The sequence below is a fragment of the Eumetopias jubatus genome, unplaced genomic scaffold, assembly GCF_037043125.1.
Source record: "Eumetopias jubatus isolate StellerSeaLion01/CBP00866 unplaced genomic scaffold, mEumJub1_p1.0 scaffold_2, whole genome shotgun sequence".
Taxonomy (NCBI): Eukaryota; Metazoa; Chordata; class Mammalia; order Carnivora; family Otariidae; genus Eumetopias; species Eumetopias jubatus.
The window spans coordinates 200,794,321-200,814,864 of record NW_028274808.1 but is presented as its reverse complement, the minus strand read 5'-3'; the positions used below and the strand labels follow the sequence as shown (position 1 = coordinate 200,814,864).

Below are 20,544 nucleotides of genomic sequence, written 5' to 3'. Positions count from 1 at the left end.
GTTCACCTCTTTCCTCATGGCCTCCTGGGGCCTGGCTCTTTTTCTTAATGTTGCCTGGGTAAGATGTGGTGAGTATGGCACGAGTCCTCTGACACTAGCCGGGCTCCATGGTGTCTGAAATGATTACGCTCTCTAAGCACGAAAACGAAGGGCTCGTTGAAATGCACAGGCTGAAAGGAGGAATCCTAAGCGTAATGGAGAGAAGGCCGCAAAGCCGTGCAGGCTGTTGGGAGGCGGCTGCCAGGCACAAAGGAAAGGGCCTCCCAGACCAGTCTGTTCAGAGAAGTGAGCATGTAGAAAAGGTTTGCTTTTTATGTAGTTCTTCTCAGAGAACCCCATGCTTATATTTTCGTAGCTTAAACTTTGCAGTGAAATTTTTAGTTTTCCCCAAACCCTACAGATTTATTATTTAAAACGGTGATTCTCAACTGGGAGGAGGACATGGGATGAAAGGGGCTTTTTCAGACTACAGGAACATTTTCTTCCCCCAAGGGGCGTTTGCTGTGAAGTGGGATGTATATAGCCCATCAGTGGGCTTTGTTGTTTATTTGCTGGGGAGGGGCATCTAACCACTGATTTAGAATAGAATAGAATCAGTTTGTCATGTTCTATTGCAATAAGTACTTGGTAACTGCCCACATTTATGCTTATATTTTGTTAGATTGAATATATCTTCATGGTCTGCCTGGTCTCTATGGCCTCTTTCCCTCTGGGTGAATGTACGGATGGGGAAGCTGTCCATTCTGAATACAACTGCTTTCTCCTCCCTGGGAGCCACCTCTAGGAGAGAGTACAGAATGTTGTTATAATGTCTTTGCTGGTAGAAACTATTCGAGAATCAGTTCCTAAGCATCTTTAAGTAAAGTAGTGAAATTGATTATTCCAAAAGGCTATTGGGACACTCCAGTTAAAAACTGATTTTTTTTTCCCCCTGACTTTTGGCCTTTTCTCAGGATGTTATGGGTAGTCCATAAAAGGGTAAAGGAGAAGAAAAATATTTTGGGGGAATATCATCTGTATATAAAATCTATATATTTAATACCTTCTAAACTTTAATCCAGTAGATAGATGTGGAGGATTCATGGGTAGAAAGGCAATGCAGAGAACAAGCTAGTTAAGCTTTTATTTCAGTCACTTTGCTGTTGATGTCAGGACTGTTCACTGATGCATTTATTTTATTTTATTTTGTAAGATTTTATTTATTTTTGCAAGAGAGAGCAGTGAGGAAGAGCAGAGGGAGAAGCAGGCTCACCGCTGAGCAGGGAGCCCAATGCTGGACTCAATCCCAGGACCCTGGGATCATGACTTGAACCAAAGGCAGACACTTAACTGACAGAGCCACCCTGGCACCCCACTGATGCATTTAAAATACATTAGCTAGATGCCACATTTATTTAGAAAAATGAGATGCATTTGGGAAAATACTTCATTTGAATCTCGTATAAAAATGTTTGTTTCTCTAGACAGGCTTGCACTGTTACTCGCCAGGTCTTCCAAAATTAGTTTGTGTTGAGTTAGTTTGACTTAGTTGCATACTGTGAATACATGGTATACCTGATGCATGGTGTGTTCACAACCCCATAGGAGTTGGGAGAAGCCCCTTCTAGAGAACACACACACTTGTTTTCAGTTATGTCAGAGCCGGCTTGTTCAGTGGGATCCCCCACATGTGGCTGGGAGGCAGAGCTGGGTGCTGAACGCCGAGGGCAGCCGTGCGTATGGAGCTCGACTGCTTCCGTGTTTTTGTTCTCTAGGCCTTCCCGGATTTTTGCTCTGGTGAGGTGGCATTTGTTGCCTTTAGGACTGTATGTCATTGTAGTTCTAATTATTTTAATTCATACTCTGGCCATTGTGGGTAAATATTTAGTACTTAAAATGCTTGGGATGAATAGTATAGAAAAAAATTTTTTTGAACTTAGACTAACTTGAAGACCATTTTTGTTTTCAAATGTCTTTGTACCAGTGATACATTTAATTTATATGTTGAGATACAAGTTATTTGAAAGTTAAAAGTAGTTACAGGAGAAAGATACAGTAACGAGATTCTAGACAAAAATTAAAACTGTATGGCAGGGAATTTTATTTGCAAATATTTGGGGATTTCTCGGCTGTCTTTTTGTTACTGATTTCTCCTGTAATTCCACTCTGGTCTGAGAGCAGACATTGTGTGACTTTTGTTCTTTTGGGTGTGTTAGTGTGCTCCGTCTTGGTGAGCGCGCCAGGCGAGCTTGAGAGTGTGCGCACTCTGCTGCTGCTGGATGAAGCAGGCTAATACTCGTACGCCAGGTGCAGGTGACTTGACGGTGCTGCCGAGTCCAGCGATGTCCTTCCTGACCTGCTGCTGGATCTGCCCGCTCCTGACAGAGGGGTGTCGGAGACTCCAACTCCAACAGCAGACTCTCCTCCTCCTCCTCCAGTCCTGTCAGTTTTTGTCTCACGCAGTTTGGCACCGTGTTGTTCGGTGCTTAAATATTTAGAATTGTTATGCATTCCTGGGGAATTGACCCTTCTATCATTATGGAATGCCCTTCTTTATCACCGATAATCTTCCTTGCTCTGAGGTCTGATGTGTCTGAAATTAATATAGCTGCTCCAGCTTTTCGTTAGCACTAGAACCGCATCTCTTTTTCCATCTCTTTACTTTTAACTTAAAGGGGACTTAATACTCCCAGTGGGTTTCTTGTAGACACTTCTAGGTGGGGCTTAGTTTCTTTTGAGTTTTTTTTAAAGATTTTTGTTTATTTGACAGAGAGACACAGCGAGAGAGGGAACACAAGCAGGGGGAGGGGAGAGGGAGAAGCAGGCTTCCCGCCGAGCAGGGAGCCCGATACGGGGCTCGATCCCAGGACCCTGGGATCACGACCCGAGCTGAAGGCAGATGCTTCACCGACTGAGCCACCCAGGCGCCCCTTGTTTTTTTTAATATACTCTGATAATCTCTGTCTTCATTTTTATATTTAGACTAGCCACATTTAAAGTGATTTTTGATGTGTTTAGGTTAATAATAACCTTTGTTCTGTTTTCTGTTCATTACCAGAGGCTTCCTTTTTCTGCCTTCTCCACTTTTAGTCAAGCGTTTTCTGATTCTATTTTATCTCCTGTCTTTAGCATATTGGTTATACTTTAAAAAAGTGTTTTTAGCAGTTGCATTAGAATATGCATTTTAACTAACTTGAGTCCCCCTTCAGGTAACGGTGTTCTGCTTCATGTTAGTATGGGTACCTTTTCACAGAGAGTGTGACCTTGCTGCTGCTCTGTGTCTGTTCATTAGTGGCCCCAGTACATTGTTACTGCTCGTACTGCACACAGTTATCCTGTGGGTCTAGTAGTAGTCAGGAATAAGTCCACGTCACTCGCACTCATGCCTTCCCCATCGCCCTTCCTTTTTTCATGCAGATCCAGGTTTCTGACCTCTATCATTTTCCCAGTGTCCAAAGAAAACATCCTCACGTTTCTTGCAGGGCAGGTCTGCTGGGGATGAGTTCCCTCAGTGTGTGTTTGTCTGAGGAGGTCTTTATTTCTCCTTCACCTTTGAAGGATAATTTCACTGGATGCAGAATTCTGGGTTGGTGGGGTTTTTTTCTTTCAACACTGTAAACAAATTTCACTCAATAATCTTAGTTGCATGGTTTCTGACCAGATGTCCTCTGTAATTCTTCAGGGCTACCCTCCCTCCCCCCTTCCCCCCAAGGCTGCTTTCAAGGGTTTTTGGGGGTTTTGTTGTTGTTGTTGTTGTTTTGTCTTTGCTTTCCTGCATTTTTTTTTTTATGAAATGCCTAAGTGTAGGTTTGGGAGTGTTTTTACCATTTGGTATTCTCTGAGCCAATATTCCTTCAAATATTTCTTCTTTCTTTTCTCTTTCTTCTCCTTCTGGTATTCCAGTTCCTCTTAACTATCTTTTGAAATTGTCCCATACCTCTTGGATGTTTTGTCCTATTTTGTGTCCGTGGTGGTGGTTTTTTAGTTTTGGGTGTTTTTTTCTTTTAAATTCTCGTTTCTCTTTGCATTTCAGTTTGAGGAGTTTCTTTTGACATGTCTTGATGCTCACTGATTCTTGGCTGTGCCCCATCCACTGATGATTAGTTCATCAAAAGTGCTCTTTGTTTCTCTTACAGTGTTTTTATCTCTAGCTTTCTTTATTCGTTCTTAGTCCATCTCACTGCTCACATTACCTGTTTGTTCTTGCACATTGTGTGCTGGTTTTTAAAAGATTTTATTTATTAATTTTACAGAGAGAGAGCAGGGGAGAGGGAGAGAGAATCTCAGGCAGCCTCCCTGCTGAGTGTGGAGCCCAACACAGGTCCCGATCCCACTACCTGGAGATCATGACCTGAGCTGAAACCAAGAGTCAGATGCTCAACCGACTGAGCTGCCCAGGCGCCCCCATTGTGTGCTTTTTCAAATGGAGCCCTCATCATCTTCGTCATTTTAAATCCCTGTCTGATGATGCTGAGCCCTTTTATCTTCGTTCCTCTCTTCTGCTGTGATGCTGTCTGCTCGCAGCCATCCTGCCCGCCCTGTTCTGCATCCTGAGCCTGTCTTCTCGCCCCTCACCCCTCGGTCTGTCCAGAGAGCCCCTTTTGCATCAGCCTTCCAGTTAAGCGATTCTGATGTGTCTCCCATGCCACTTAAGTTTGACTTTTTAATTCCAGCTGTGATTCTGATTTATAAGCTTTAATTAATTTATTTTTAATGTATATCAGCAACTTCTTGTGTTCTCTTATTCCTTGATCACATTTTCTTTCATCTTTTCTTTAAGCATTTTACACGTAGTTCTCTGTTTAAATGAAACCTTGAGGATCTGAATCTGTTTTGTTGTTGTTGTTGTTGCTCCTTGTGAGTGTCTTGTTTCTTTGGATGTACAGTAATTTTTCACAAGGTCATGTTTTGTTCATCTTACTCTGTGAGAACCACGAAGCCCTCAGTAGGGGCTGAGGTACCAGTGTGGTACTACCCCACCTGGGACCCTTGAACTCCTCCTGACAGTCTCCAGAAGGACCACGGAACTGCTGCCCCCCGTCGCTGTGATGATGGTGTGTGCATCTTTAGGGCAGTCCTCCCTTCCCCACACCTCCACCTGGCCCTGTTTTTCTCACCATGTTCTGATCAGTTCTGTGAAAGATTTCCCTAGCTTTCACTAGGGCTCAGCACCTTGTTACAGAGGTGTTTGGTGCTGTTTTTCTAGGATCTAGAGTGTCATGTCCACCTTCCTGGACAGAGCCCAAGCAGAGGGGGCCCGCACAGCCTCAGAGGGAAGAGTATACATGAGATGGCAGGCTGCGCCCCCACCCCCAGCCCTGCTCCTTCACAGGGCACGTTGCCAGCCACTGACCTACATGGCCCAGGAGTGGAGGGCCACGACTGCAGGGCCAGGTTCAGAAGCCCAAGGCTTCCAGCTCCAAGTGCTGTGTTGTTTCCATCTGGAAACCGCGTTCTGAAGCAGTCATCACACTAGCCAAGGGCCCGGTAATGAAGGTAGAAAGATGTCTTGAACTCTCCACTGGGAGCATGAGTAGTAGTTGAAAATGGTCACCACATCCTGGCCCTCAGTGAGTTCCGGATGAGTGGAGCCGGCAGAGTGGCTCCCGTGTGGCTCTGGGCCATGTGCCTCTGTCCCCTCCCTCATGGGGTGATTAAGGCCCAACCACTGCAGAAGTGATGAAGTCAGACATGGGGGGCAAGTCTCAGTTCAGGCTGGAATTGGAGGGAGAAAAAAGCTCTGTGGGAAACAGGGACAGAAACAGACCACAGTTGGGGTCACACTGATCTTAAGTCTGTATTTTGTTTTGGAGGCCGTTTCAGTTCTTCTGGCCTGAGAAATAGAAAGACCAAAACAACCGTGGTGCTTTTGCCTCTTTACTGTCTCTGGCAGGAATATTGAAGAACGTCGGAAGAAACAGAATAGTCACTCATCCAGCTTCCCGTTCCATGGGATGTGCCTGTTGGCAGCCCCTCTCACACGTGCGTGCAGTGACTCGGTCTTTTGCCCGCTTGGCTGTGTTTGGCAGCCGTGTTCACGGTGTCCAGGGTGGAGGTGGTGGTGTGCGGTGGAGCCTGGCTCTCCCGGCTCCTGCATAGACGCCGAAGGTGTTCAGAAGGCATCCGTTAGTGTGTATTTGTCTGAGCTCCTCTTTAAAGCAAAACTTTTACTTTCCTGTGATTCACTTTTGTCTCAAAGCGGAGAACCATTCAAAAACTTCCATGACATGAACCCATGTGGATTTGTATAGAGTGAAATAAATCTGTTCTAATTCAACAGCATTGTCCACGTGTTGAGAGACTAATTCTACGCCTAAATCGCTTGTGAGGCATGGCCCAGAATGGTCTCGTTGACAGGGGCTGTATTTTTCTAAAAGAAGCCCACACCTGTTGAGTCGAGTAACCATCTTGTGGGAAAGCATTCACATAAACGCTCCTTGATTGTTACGGACCCGCTGCTCCCTTGGTCTCTACAACTGGACCTGCTGTTCTGAGAAAATGGGCTTCTGAAGAAGTGTGTGAAGTGAATTTAAGTTACGTTTTCAGTATTACAGCTTTACAGCTGTGCTCCCTCATCCCTCTAAGTCTGTTCAGCCTTTATTGAACATCCAGTATGTGCCAGGCCCTGTGCTACATGCTAGCAAAATACAAACCAGGGAACCTTGGTTCCTGTTTTTAGGGATCTCGCAGTCTAATCAAGTCAGAACCTCAGAACGCCACGGTGTCCCTTAGGAGCAGCTGTCGCTGCAGAGTAGGGGAGTCACGCTGAAGAGGGAGGGTGGCTGAAAGAGCCTGTCGGGTGGCTTTGCAGAGGCGGTGATGCCGGGTCGGGCTCTGAAGGGTACGCACAAGCTCTCTGGACGCGTGTGGGTGGCCGGTCCCGGCTCTCAGCCAGGCTCCCTGGAGCTGAGGGCAGTCAGCTGGCAGCCCTGAGGTGGGAGGGCCTTGGGAAGCAGTGAGGCGCTTCGGAGCCCACTGTGCTTCAGCTGTGCAAGGCCCGCGAGGCTGGTTTCTGCCTGCTGGGTGTCTCTGCCCTGAGCGGAAGGTCTTCAACGCTGAGAATCCCTTCTCCTTAGTTGTCACTTACCATCGACTGCTCCGCAGCAAAGCAGCTCTTCGTTTGTCACTCCTTTGTGGAAACTGGTGTCTGTAGAAATACGGTTTTTTGGTTTCCTCACTCTTTGCCCTGGGGCTCCCCTGCTGGAACAACTAGATTAGGCTCCCGCCCCGATCCTGGGTGCACAGACCTCTGTTAGTTCCTGTCTCATAGCCTGTGTGTCCACGCCATCCATTCTCACCCTCCGCCTCCCTGAGCGCGTTGAGGCCAGCAGGTGTGCTGAGCTGCCCGAGCGAGTGACCCCGCTTCCTCTCTGCACCCAGGACGGGCAGGGCGGGCTTGCTGTGTGTCTCGGGACCAGTCTTACAAAGTGGTGATGGTCCCCCTCAGCCTTCACTGTGCTGCACACTTGAACCCATTGTCCAGTTTAAGTCTTACCACAACCCCTGGAGATCCGTATTTCCAAGTTACAGATGAGAAAACTAAAGCACAAAAAGATTGAGTAATTTGCCTGAGGTCACACAGCTAGTAAAACGGGGAGCTAGCGTCCACACCCATCAGGCTGTGTGTCCCGAAGGCTGAGGACAGGACTGGTGCTCACGTCCCGCTTTGTCACTGGCCACACCTCCCAGGGACTGTGGCCTCATCTCCTGCTCCGATAGCCCCAGCGATTGTCCTGACGGCCCCGGACCCCCCTCGCTCCCCTACCACTGCCTCCTGTCTCTCAGGCCCTGGCTGACCGCTTCCTGTGCTGGCCTCTCCCCTGCAGGCCGAGGCCCTGCAGCCTGTCCGGCCGGGTCCAGCTGTCCGTGGCGCCATCCCCCTTCCCCCCTGAGCTCTGCCCCAGCCAGCCTCTCAGGTTCTGCTCTTGGGAACCCTCCCCGAACTCTCCCAGTTGACCTCACGGCACTCGGGGCCCAGTCCTGTGTCCCCAAGGATGAGATTCCCAGGTGGTGTTCCCTGCACCAGGCCTGTAGCTTCTGCGGGCACTTGGGGGGTGGGGGGGGGGGCCCGTCGCAGTGGGTGCTGCTGGGCGGGGAAGATGTGTGCCCGCATCAACAAGTGCTGGGGGCAGCAGAGCCGGGACTCATTTGAGGGAAGGCAGATTTTCAACCAGCAGGCGACCAGTGAGTCTTGGATTATAACTGTGATAAGTGCTAAGAGGGAAAATTGTGGATTTGAGGTGTGTTGAATGTAAAAGCCCACGTTGGTCTTGGGTGCTGGATGGTGAGGGCAGCGGTAGTGATGACTTCTTTGAGGCAGGGTCATTGAGGCTGAGGCCTGAAGGATGAATGTAAGTCAGCAAGGTTATGGACTGCGGTTAGGATGTTCTGGAAACTGGATGCAGCACAAGGAAAGTTCAGGGTCAAGAAGGAGCTTGGATTTGAGGACCCAGGGAAATCCTGTGCCCAGAAGCTTGGGGAACAGGAGGGTCAGGGGTAGGTCAGGCCATGGGAAGGACTTTCAGTTTTATCTGAAGAGTGGTGGGAAGACATCGGTGCACCCCAAGCAAGGGAGTGACTCACTCTTACCGACCTCCCCAAAAGCTCACTCTGGCTGCTGTGAGGGAGAGGACTGGGAGGAGGCCGGCGTGAGCCGCGGGGTACGCGGGGCCTGTCTGTGCAGGCGGTGGAGGCCGGGGCTGGCAGTATGGGCCGATGGAGGGAGGGGCCCAGGACGCCTAGGCTGTGCAGGGGGCAGCCAGCAGCTAGTCACTCAGTGAATGTGTGGACCCAGCCACCCTCCCTCGGTGTCTTCAGACAGCAGTCTGCCCCAGCAGGGCCCAGGGGCTGCTTCCAGGCTCCAGTAAAATCCACAGTTCCTTAGACGTGCACAGCACTTGGCCCAGGTGTGAGACACAGTTTAAGAGCTTTACCATTTTTTATTAGTGATTCCAGAGTTGACTTTTTAGCAGTGATCTTTAGAATGTCAGATGAGACTAAGCTCTGGGAGCAAGTCGTACGCAGGCGAGCCACACGTAGACTGTGCCAAGCGAGGAATGCTGTAAGCTGCTGAGTTGTCTCAAGTCTGTTTGGTAGATGCCCTGTAGCATCAGCGGCTTTGAAAATGTACGCCTGGTTCACATGTGAGCAATCACACATAGTGTGACAGCCGAGCAAGTCCGCGCTCTGCGAGACGCATTCAGCCTGGGATGTCCGCCCACAGTGAGCGTGGCCCCACAGGGTTTTCAGTCATGGGTTGTCTTGTCTGTAGTTTAACTACATAGATAAGCAGAATATGAATTTTGATAAGTGATTAGAACATTTTTTTTTGTAGGCTTTACCGCCAGCACCTGTTCAGAATCACACAAATAAGCATCAGGTATTCAATGCATCTCTTCAAGACCATATTTATCCAAGCTGTTTTGGGAATACTCCAGAGTGGAATAGTTCTAAATTTATAAGTCTTTGGGGATCAGAAGTGATGAATGATAAGAACTGGAATCCTGGCACTTTCTTGCCAGATACAATTTCTGGTAAGGAACTTGTTAAAACTTTCTTAAAGGTTTAAAATGACCTGAGCTGGGCGGATTGCTCTCTCTCTTACCGCGGTCCCCCAGTAGAAGCCCTAGGCTAGTCGGTCTCCCGCCTCCGCCACTCCTGGGAGCCTCCTCGGCCTCGTCCTGCTGCCCCAGCCACCCACGTCCACCGCCAGCCAAGTCCCACTGCCCGGACGGAGCAAAGCAAGGTGCTGGCACCCTGAGGCTGCTCCCGGCACAGCGGGCTGTCCGGGGCCCTGCGCACGGTGGATCTCCCCGTGCCCCAGCGCTGCTGAGCCTCTTGTCTCCAGGCCTTGGTGTTCTGCCAGTGGTGCTCAGACAACGGTGGCAGCCACTCAGCCTAGTGTGCAGGGCCCTTGCAGCTATGCCACCGTCCACCTCAGTGCTGTGACTTCTGTTCCTTTCCTGGTGCTGGACTGACCTTACATGGGGTCTGTCCCCTCTAACAAGCTCCTTCCTCCCAGCTCTCGGCTGCCCAGGTACAGCTGTCATTTCAGGCGCAGGGAAAGGTGCACCTGAAGAGGGGCTGGTTGCACCCTTATCTCTGTCTTCACGTGGTTAGAGCCCACGGTGGCCCCACACCCACACCCTGCATGTGCTCAGAAAAGCAGGCTACACTTGACATCTGTGCTTGGAGTGGGTTACTAGCTGTGTGACCTTGGGCAAGTTGCTTAGCCTCTCTGAGCCTCAGTTTCTCTATCTTCAGGATGTGACTAATAGTACCAAGCTCTGAAAGTAGCTTTAAGACAAGTAAAATCACTTTGGGAAGCACCTAGCACGGGATTGGCACATAGTAGGTGCTCAATACATTTTTTTTCCTGGAGAAAAACTGTTTGACCTGTATCCTCCCAGTGAAGTCCCAGCTCCGGTAGCAGCCCCAGTGTCAGGAGTTCAGTCAGCTGACGTCCCTTAGGTTTTAGCGACACATTTCTAGAAGCCTTACTTCTCCCATTCTTCTCTGAAGGGAGTGACATATTAGGACCAACACTCTCAGAAACAAGACCCGAAGCCCTTCCGCCTCCGTCTAGCGGTGAAACGCCTGTAGTTTCCGAGAGCAAGGAGAAAAAAAACGTCGCAAAAAAGAAATGCTTGTATAATTTCCAAGATGCTTTCATGGAAGCAAACAAAGTTGTGATGGCCACGTCGTCAGCCACCTCCTCCGTGTCCTGCACGGCCACCACGGTGCAGTCCAGCAACAGCCAGTTCAAAGTGTCGTCCAAGAGGCCTCCTTCCATAGGTAAGGCCCACCAGCTTGCGGGAACCCTCGGGGCTGCTCAGCGAGTCTGCCGCTTCCTCCGCAGCATCTCTGTGATCGCCTTGTCCTTGGCGTGGCTGGAGGCCTGGTGTAGTAATCAACGCTGGAGAATGCTCGCACGCAGCACGTCCCCTGGGAGTCGGGCCCGGGTTGCACTGCCCCACGAACTTCCTCTGGGGCTTTGCCACGCTGGCTTGCCTTTCTTCTCAGGACCTGTCACTCTGTGAGAGGAAGAGGTCACTGCTCTCGGGGCACACGGAGGAATTCTTAGTCCTCTGAAAGCAGGGGCCTGGTGGAGAGTGAGCTGATGGGGCTGCTGGCCCGCCTGGGGTGCAGCCCCTGCCGCCACTCGCGTCTGTGGTGTGCAGGGGGTGTGGCTCCCCACGCTGGCATGAGCACAGGGAGCAGGGGTCTGGAAGCAGAGGTCAAAGGCACACAGGAGCTGGCTCTAAGGGCACTCACTAGCCAAAGTCAGGGCAGTTGGAGCATCGGAAAGAATAACAGGATGGACGACAGCACACAGGGTCAAGAATCCCCTGGGTGTTAAGAAAGGAGATTGGGGGTAGGGAAGCTGCTCTGTGATAGACATGCCAGACAGAAGGCCACTGTGCAGCCAGCAGGGTGACCGTTGGTCCAGGTGAGCGTCCCCACTGGTCGTCGAGAACAGTGGATATCCGTTTGGGGAACGAGCAGCACCCGCAGGTGACTGGCGGATCACCTGCCCACGGATCAGATGTCGCCTCACCATCATGGAACAGACTCACATGATGAGGGGCCTCTTAGGCAGTCACGCAGGAAGGATCCAACATACCCTTTGCAGGAGTCATGCCCAGAACGTCTTTGCTGACTCTGACGTAACACCGTAAGCCCAGACTGGTGGGCAGCTGTGCTCAGCTGAGGCAATGTCAGTGTTACCGAAGGAGAAGGGTCAGAAGAGGCCGGGTTGGGGAAGAGTTACAGGGGCTGTGCGGGGGACGGGGGACGGAGTGGGAATGTCACGTGGACGGCACACATCCTGGATGCGGTCACCCAGTGAAGTGTCGGGACCCCCGGGGCTCGTGCTGAGGTGTTCAGGGTGAGTGCAGCCGCCAGATGTTAGGCCAGAAAAGTGTGTGTGTGAGAAAGAAACATGACAAAATGTTAAATAGCAGTGAATCCAGGTGAGGGGTATATATGGGGCTTCTTTGTGCTGTTCCCTCAAAATTTGTGTAGCTTTGAACATCTTCACACGAAGAGGTAGAGAAAGCTTTAGTGAAGAGAAGCTAATGCAGCTCCACTGTCAGTGACCCTTCTGCGTCTCCGCATGCAGGTGAGGTGTTCCACGGTGTCAACAAGGAGGACCACAGACACGCGGTGCCGGCCGCCCCGAGGAACAGCCCCACAGCCTTGGCGCCGCTTCCCGCCCTCGCCCCTGCCGCGCTCGCCCCGGCCTCCTCGCCTCACCTCGCAAGTCTTGCAGCCCCGTCCTTCCCCAGCACTGCTGCCCCGTCCCCCGGGTTTGTGGAGCCGCGCAAGAGCTTCTGTCCTGCTCCGGGAGCGCCCCCACCCCCCGCAACCGATGGCTCCATCAGCGCTCCCCCCAGCGTCTGCAGGTGAGCCTGGTTCCCACTGGTGCCGGAGTCAGGGAGCCACGTGCAGCCCGGCAAGCCAGGGAAGGGCAGAGGCCGCGGGTCGTGGGGAGGACACTGGTTGCACCTCTCGTCCTCAGGCCAGGGCCACCATGGGTGGGTGCAACAGAGCACCACCTCACCACTGGCAGCATGGGGGGGACGGGGGCTGGGTGTTTAAGTTGCATTTGTTATATGTTGAGTAAAGAACCATACAAGCATTCAACAGCTTGTTTTAAAAAGACGGTTTTTGTTACCTTTGAATTTGCCTCTTTGAAGCCACGACGCGGCAGGAGGGACAGTGGAGAGACTGTGTGCCCTCCAAGCCCCCGCGCCTGCCCATGGCACCTCCCCCGTGGGCCTCCCAGGGTTGGGTAGCTGCGCGTAACCGGCCCGTGTGTGGTTCTGCAGCGACCCCGACTGTGAGGGCCACCGCTGCGAAAACGGCGTGTATGACCCGCAGCAGGACGACGGGGACGAGAGCGCCGACGAGGACAGCTGTTCTGAGCACAGCTCCAGCACGTCTACCTCCACCAACCAGAAGGAGGGCAAGTACTGTGACTGCTGCTACTGCGAGTTCTTCGGGCACGGCGGGGTAAGTGCCCGGGCGCCGCGGCCCAGGCGGCACCCACGGTGCGCCGTACGGGGTGTCGAGCTTCATCCACAGTGTGCTTAAGATCACGGTGTGGTCTTGTGCTTCTCCTAAAGAAGTAATGGAAAACATCTGCCCAAAGATCTACCTACAAGGATTTCATGTCTGCAGATTTGCATTTGTTTGTGAGCCGGGGGCCTTCTGAACAGCCAGCCGTGGGAATCGCTGGGTCCAGACCGTGCACGGCCATGCAGTGGGGCACTCGCTGCGCGGCGTGCACCATGGGACCCCTAATGGTCTGTCCGTAGGAGCAGATGGTGGCCGTGGGGCCCCGGGGCAGGCGGGGCGGGTGGGGCAGATGGGGGGTGGGGGCTGGTCATTGCTCTTTCTCTACTTCTGTTCTATCTGCGTTTGCTAGACGTGTGCACACACGTGTCCAGTGTCAGGAAGAAATGTTGGCAGTGGGGTTGAGGGCAGTTTTCTTTTTCCCTTTTGGCACTGAACAAGAAACCCACAAAGGGATGGAAAGATTCTGCAAACGCATTTATTGACACGAAAAGATAATCACACTATAATATATACAGAGTAGATTAATTCGTATGTGTGATTTTTTTTTCTTTTTTGGTTTAAAAATGTCCATTTGTGTACATAGTTGTACATGTTTTACCATAGTTTTTGTGAACACGTAAAGGTTGAGGGGTCAGTGCCAGAACTAATCTTCGGGTCACTCTGGGACAGGTTTTCCTTGTTGCTGCCACTTGTTTGTTTTCCTTATTTTTCACCACGAACTGTGTATTACTGGAGTAATAAGAAAACTTTCATCTTTAGAGACAGGTTCTGAAATTTGCAATATGCAGCATCATTAAAACTTGAAGCTTCATTCAGCCACGCTCTCCTTTAACTGCCTTAGCCTCCAGCTGCGCCGACAAGCAGAAATTACGCAGAGATGAGGGAGAAGCTCCGTTTGCGGCTGACCAAGAGGAAAGAAGAGCAGCCTAAAAAGGCGGACCAGCTCTCGGACAGAGAGAGTGTGGTTGACCATCGAAGGGTGGAAGACTTGCTACAGTTCATAAACAGCTCAGAGACCAAGCCCGTGAGCAGCACTCGAGCCGCCAAGCGAGCCAGACACAAGCAGAGGAAGGTAAACCATGTGCCGGCGCAGTGCTGCTCGAGGGTGGCCCGTGGAGCCGGGCTGGCTGCGGTGGGCCTCGGGGCCATGTGCCCACGCTGCGGCCATGAGGGCCCCTGACCGTCTCCATCTCTGTGGCCTGAGCCGGAGCTGGTCAGAAGCCCCAGGTTGTGTTTTCAGGACTCGGCTTTCCCTTTTGTGTCACGGGTTTGTTGATGGATCTAAAACAAGCCTTTGGGTCCCTGTGGCCCGCGTGGGTGTGCCACAGCAGGCCTCTGTCTGAAAGAAGAGCCTTCTCTCCCAGGGAGGTTGAGGACGGAGCCCCTGGCAGGGAGGGAATAGAAGGGGGTCACTGTGGGCTCCTGGGCTCTTGGAGACTGTGGGAAAAGAAGTTATTTCGACACGAGGCTGGGACAGGGCCTTTGCCTCAGCGACATCCTTAGGACATAGTCTGAGTGCTCCCATTGCCCCGCTCCTTGTCCCCCGACTGGCAAAGGAGAGTCAGGCAGAGCCATCCCAGAAGAAGGCGGGCACGCACGTTGGCGTGAAGGGTCAGAGAGTAAGACACACAGCCATTGTGGGCGGCCCCGGGCACCTCGCCTTGTGACGTGGGCCACACCGAGGTCAGCATCTACCAAGACTAGGCAGCTCGGCCCGGCAGCGAATGTAGCATGCAGAGGCTGTCCGCTAGCAGGTGAGACACAGCGCTCTTCGTGTTCCGGCTCCGGGTGAGGGGACGGAGAGTGTCTGCTCTTCGGCGCCCCGGGGCTGCAGTGTGCCGCGGCCGTCCTGCTTTTAGCTTCCTAAAGAGCCAGGCCGCGGCAGGCAGACCCAGGCTGCGCACAGAGGGGGGCCTGCAAGGCCGACGGGGGCTCTGACGGCAGGACAGGTGGCTTGGGGAAGAGGCAAGGCCCCCGCGAGGCCCAGCAGAGATGGAGCGGGAGGACACTCCCAGAGCGGGCAGGGGATGGTGCCTCCACCTGTAGCTGCTTACGATGTGGAGACAGTTGTGATTGGATCGCCAGGAGCCCTGCTTGTACCTCACGCTCCTAATCGTGGGCTTTGAGGAGATAGGGGTCTGCCCAGCCCCATTAGAGGGGGGCCACTGAGAACTGTTCTCCATTTGGGTGTTAGGTTAGGGCCCACTCACCCCGTGCGCTCGGTAACCTGCACCCCATCTCCGTAGAGCGTCTGGTTGATGGGCTGGTTGTTGATAGGAAGGCACCACATACCTGCTTGTGGGTTCCCTATAGCTTCTGTTCTGGGGCGGGTTTGCTCCCGACCTGTGCTGTGGGAGACACTCTGCTCACTAGACACTGGACACAGGGGCCACTCCAGGAGTCTGCCTCCAAGGCTTTGCTTTGAACACACGGAAAAAGGATTTTGAGTAAGTTTTACTTGAATTGTTAAGTTAAATTTTTAAAACATCTGCCATTAAATTTTTAACAATTTATATTTAAGTTCTTCAAAATGACACTTTTTTAAAAATATTGTTTACTGAGTGTTGTAAACAATAATTAAAATCTGGAAGGACTTTTATTTTTTTAATTGTATTTTGTTTTATTTTTGGAAGGACTTTTAAATGCAAAATGTATTTGCCGAAGTCTTTTACTGGAGGGGCTCAGGGATGCAAAGAGTCAGGCACTCTTTACAGCCTTCATTTGTTTTCTAAGCAAAAAGAATAGTTTCCATGGAGGCTCCTGGACTAGGCATCACCGGTGAAGTCCAGTCTTCACTTGGACTGAAGTTAACTTAGTGCCAAGCTGGAGGGCAGAAGTAGCCAGTACCTGTTTGCTGTGTGATGTGGAACGTATCAGAATGCCACTTGCTCTGTCACGCTGGTGGAAGTATCTTGGGAGTTTGGTTTGTCTGCTAGGCTGGGAAAAAGGCATTTCAGGTTTTGAGTACACACTTTCAAAGTGTCTTGTCGATGTGCGCGTGAAGGCCCCAGCCTCGCCTGGAGAGGTGGCGCACAGGCAGCTGGCTGGTGGTGTCATCCGGCTGCCACACACACGGGAGGCTGGCACAGCAGCTGCTCTGACCTTGCTTTATTTTATTTATTTTTTAAGCAGGCTCCACGCCCAGCGCGGAGCCCAGTGCGGGGCTTGAACTCACGACTGTGAGATTGAGACCTGAGCCGAGATCAAGAGTCGGATGCTGAACTGGCTGAGCCACCCCGGCGCCCCTGGCCTTGTTTTAAAGAAGTGCTTAGTCACTAGGACAAAGGCTATAAAGAAGATTCTGTTAAGCACTACCCCTCCCCCCCGCCACAACCAATAAAGTAATAAATATATACCTTAGTAGAAAGATTAAATCCAATAATCTCGGAGAGTAAAATGATTTGGGTCAGGTATGTTTTAAGCTGTTTGGCTTATTATGACCTGTTTCAGGGTTTATGTTCTTACTATATGATTTGTTTTTATTTTTTTAATGTCTTAACGAAGAACACTTCCTGTTTTCTTAAGTTGCTGCTTCTTCTCGCATCACAGCTGGAGGAGAAAGCTCGCCTGGAAGCAGAGGCCCGGGCCCGGGAGCACCTGCACCTCCGCGAGGAGCAGCGACGGCAGCAGGAGGAGGAGGAGTTTCAGCGGCTCCAGGAGCTTCAGAAGCTGAGGGCTGCAAAAAAGAAGAAGAAGGAGAGGCCGAGTAAAGACTGTCCCAAGTTGGACATGCTTGCTAGAAACTTCCAGGCAGCAGCAGAGTCCGTACCCAACTCTGAGAACATACACAATGGCTCACTAGAGCAACTGGAAGAACCAGAAACCTCCTCTCACTCTCCTTCCAGACATGGGGACCACACAGAGCCCAGGCCAGGGCCGGCGGCCAACGGGGATGCTGCCAGCCCCGCGGACTCCAGAGACTCCACGCTCCTCCTCCCAAAGGAGGCCAGTGCGAAGCGGCAGGAGCCACTGTCTTTTCTCCTTGACATAATGCAGCACCACAAGGAGGGGAACGGCAAGCAGAAGCTCAAACAGACCAGCAAGGCCAGCAGCGAGCTGCTGAGGAAGACAGCCGAGCCCCCCAAAGCCTCCGAGGGCCAGCCCAGACCCCGGCCCCAGACCGAGTCAAAGGCAAAAGTGCTTGACTTCACTTCCCTGGCGGAGCACAAAAGGGAGGACAGAAAAGTGAACAGTAACAACAATAACAAAAAGCAGCTGAACCACGTCAAGGAAGAGAGGTTGAATCCGGCCCCCCCAGAGCCTGCCTCCCCCAGTGAGCACCCTCAGGACAGCAAGCTGGTGCTGGCGGACTCTCCGCAGCCTAAGGGCAAGAGCAAGAAAAATAGGAAGAAGAAAGGAGACAGAGTCAGCAGTTCAATCGGTAAATAGGGAGCAGTGGGGAGTGTGGCCGGTGCCCCTGGTGCCCCTGTCGACTGGGGTGCTGGCTTGGGGCTACTTGTGGCTTTGCCACAGCAGGGAGACACAGATAGCCATTGTTGTTCCGTGTTGTTTTGAAATAATTATAGTACAAAGAATTCCTCTGCGGCTCGCTCCGATTCCCCAAACTCAGTGTGTACCACATCTGCTCTTTCTCCCTCTTTTATTGTTTTTCTGAGGCAAAGGAGAGTAATTTCAGACATGAGGCCCCTTTGCCCTTAAATACTTCACTGTATATTTCCTCAAAACAAGGATACTCTCTTACAAAACCACAAATACAGTTATCAGAATTAAGAAATTAGTACTGATACAATAGCATGATCTTAATTATAGACCCTACTGCTATTTCTGCAGCCATCCCTTTAATTTCCTTTATAGAAAGAAAAAAAAAGTTAGTTTTTCCTGACACAGGATCCAGTCCAGGTCACATGTTATATCTCCTTAATTTCCTTTAATGAATTGGTTCCTCAGTTTCTCATGACCTTAACATTTCTAAAGAGTCAGTCCATTTATTTTTTTAGAATAATTTATTATTTGGAATAATTTCAGTTTGATTTTGTGTGCCATTTCTTGATCAGATTCAGAGTATGTGTTTTGGGCAGTGGTGCCGTGGAGGTGGTGGGTCCTTGCTGGTGCCCTTTATGTGGGGCACGGTGTCTGGTGACGGGGACTCAGCCTCCCCTGCTGCTGGTAACATCACTGGCAAGTCCTGCCCGAAATGGTTGTTCCTCCGTTGTTTGCCACGTGGTGATTTTTCTAACATTATTATTCCTTGGACAGTTCTTATTTGGTGCTTGCCTTCCCCCCGCCCCATGTATGGCTTTCATTCGTTCAGTTATTTAGATCAGGGTGGGTTCGTAGAGTCTTACTTTGTACTATAGACCATAGGCCTTTACTAACACTACTTATTTTGGTCCTCTGCCTGTCCCAGATGCAGTCGGTGACCCCTCAGATGGTCCCTCGACCCCATCACTCTTGGGGCCCTTGCTTACTTTCCTGCACAGTGAGATGTTCTGGGCTTATCTTGTACTTTCCCTGTCTCAGCCCTGAAGCTGCCGTTTTCCAGGGAGCCCTGGTTCTTTTTAGAGGAGTTTAGAAACCCAGATCCGGGTGCTGCTGCTTGCTGTGTGGTTTTGCTGCTAGACCCTTTCCACTGACACAGCCGGGAGTGGGGGAGGGGGGCGCATACGCAGCCTCCATGAGCATCTCATGTAGTTTCTGTTCACACCGAGGGCTTCGGTGGCGCTCCCCCTCGCCTCTCCACCTGCACAGCGCTGTGCGCAGTGTTTGACTAACGGAATGCACGAAAAGTAGGTTCAAAATTGATCACCACCACCCCTCCCACCACCCCTACCCCCCACCCCCCACCACCCCCCGTGAAAAGTCTCCAGGCTGAGGGCACGCGGGCTGGGGCTGGAGCGCAGCGGCGGGGAGGTGCCGGGAGGGGCGCCCGCACGGTCTGGTGCAGCTGCCGCTCTAGGCGCCTTTGTTTGTGTTCGGTTCCCTCCGCGTTGGTTTCCCCACCCCCAAAGCCTGGTTCTCCCTTTGCCACTTCACTTCCGCCCACTCCCTGTAGGTAACTACTCGGTTTCTCTCTTTTCTTTTTTACACAGAAGGTAACTTCTAGAGATCTTCTTTTGCCCCTTGCTTGCCCCTCCCGCCAACTGAACACGTTCGGGAAAGCGCGGAGCGCGATGGGTTCACAGACCTCCTCCGCGCCGGGCTTGTGGCTGTCCGCGGGGCCGCCCTGGGCGCTGTTTCTTGCCAGGGACTCCCAAGAAGGCGGAGTGCCGAGTCAGGAGGCGGGGCGGGGACCGGCTCAATGGGCTGGTGACTTGAGCCAAGACAGGAGGTGATGTCAGTCCCCAGGGTAGCTTTCATGTGCATTTTCTCTAATTGCAGTGAGGTTATATTGTTAAGCATTGTTTGTCTCTTTTTCGTGAATTTTCTATTCACATTTTCTTCTTGGTTTTAAATTACGTTTTTGGTCTTTTTCCTTGCATTTTTAAGAGTCTTTCATATATTAGGAATATTAATTGGCCTTCTTTCTACCTACATCACAGGCTGCAGATACATACTCCTTTGGACTGTGTCTGTGATGCTTGCCAGCCATGCAGTAGTTTTCTTTTTCAGTTTTAGATAGTCATTTCATTGATCTTTTAGTGCCTCTGGATTTTAAAGTGGTCGGAAAGTGTTACTCTGACGCTAAGGTGGAAGAGGAATGTGCCTGTGCCTTCCGGGATTTCTGTAGCCCCACCTTTCTCATTTAGCCCCTGGTACATTTGGAGATTTTTCGTGGGTATCATGTGAGCCATGGGTCCGGTATTCTCTCTTCTTAAGGGGTTAGCCCACTGGCCCAGCACCAGTTACTAAAAATTCATCTTGCCCCGTGATTCAGGGTGCCTCCTCTGTGCTAAACTAAATCTCCCTGCGTCCTTGATCTACTCAGGAATCCCTGTTCTTTTCCTCCTCGCCTCTTCCTGAGCCCTCGCTGCACTGAGGTAGTTACTTCGGGAGCCCCAGGCGTTCAGCGAGGCCTCGCCTCCTGGCTGTTTTCCACTGCCGCCGCAGCTCTCCTTGCACGTCTGTGCTTCTGTACGAACTTTAGTGCCCGCATGCCAGAGCCATAGTGTCTCTGTTGGGGTTGCGTTACATTTACAGGTTAATTTAGGGAGAATTTATATCTTTACGTTGATTGTCCTTTCCAGAAATAGGAGTGTTTCTCCATTTGTTCAAGTCTACTTTTGTGACTTTTAGGAATGTTTTAAATTTTCTCTCATAGAAAGAGAGAAATGGAAATTGGTCTATTTGGTATTTCTGTTTCTAATGAGGTTAATTTTAGTAAACTATATTTCCATAGTAAATTATTCTTTTAGCTAGATTTTCCAACTTATTTACCTAGATGTCTGAAACTACATAGTTTTTAAAAATATTTTTCAATGGCTATTTTCTTTTTTAACAATTTTAATTTAAATTCTATTAATTAATGTATAATATATTATTGGTTTCAGAGGTACAGGCCTATGATTCATCAGTCTTATATAATAC

General features: G+C 51.0%; 1 protein-coding gene and 1 long non-coding RNA gene across 9 annotated transcripts in view; one reads left to right on the top strand and one right to left on the bottom strand.

Annotated features, from left to right (window-relative positions):
• FAM193A (family with sequence similarity 193 member A) overlaps positions 1-20,544 on the top strand; it is a 160,315-nt gene that overhangs the window by 118,937 nt on the left and 20,834 nt on the right. For 5 of the 7 annotated variants that reach the window (XM_088021253.1, XM_028088175.2, XM_028088167.2 and 2 more), the window contains 6 exons: positions 9,314-9,512; positions 10,501-10,773; positions 12,101-12,383; positions 12,810-12,993; positions 13,901-14,131; positions 16,585-17,440. In XM_088021253.1, coding sequence (XP_087877379.1) covers positions 9,314-9,512; positions 10,501-10,773; positions 12,101-12,383; positions 12,810-12,993; positions 13,901-14,131; positions 16,585-17,440 — 2,026 coding nt within the window. The remainder of the gene's footprint in view (positions 1-9,313; positions 9,513-10,500; positions 10,774-12,100; positions 12,384-12,809; positions 12,994-13,900; positions 14,132-16,584; positions 17,441-20,544) is intronic. The other 2 variants (XM_028088200.2, XM_088021254.1) reach the window with 1 other exon arrangement.
• LOC114197272 (uncharacterized) lies at positions 13,584-19,284 on the bottom strand. 2 transcript variants are annotated; one of them, XR_003606877.2, is made up of 4 exons: positions 19,205-19,284; positions 16,416-16,735; positions 15,907-15,996; positions 13,584-15,478 (listed from the first exon to the last, which is right to left on the bottom strand). It is a non-coding gene; the product is annotated as an uncharacterized LOC114197272 (long non-coding RNA). The 2 variants fall into 2 exon arrangements; XR_015767802.1 differs by having other exon boundaries at positions 13,584-15,996.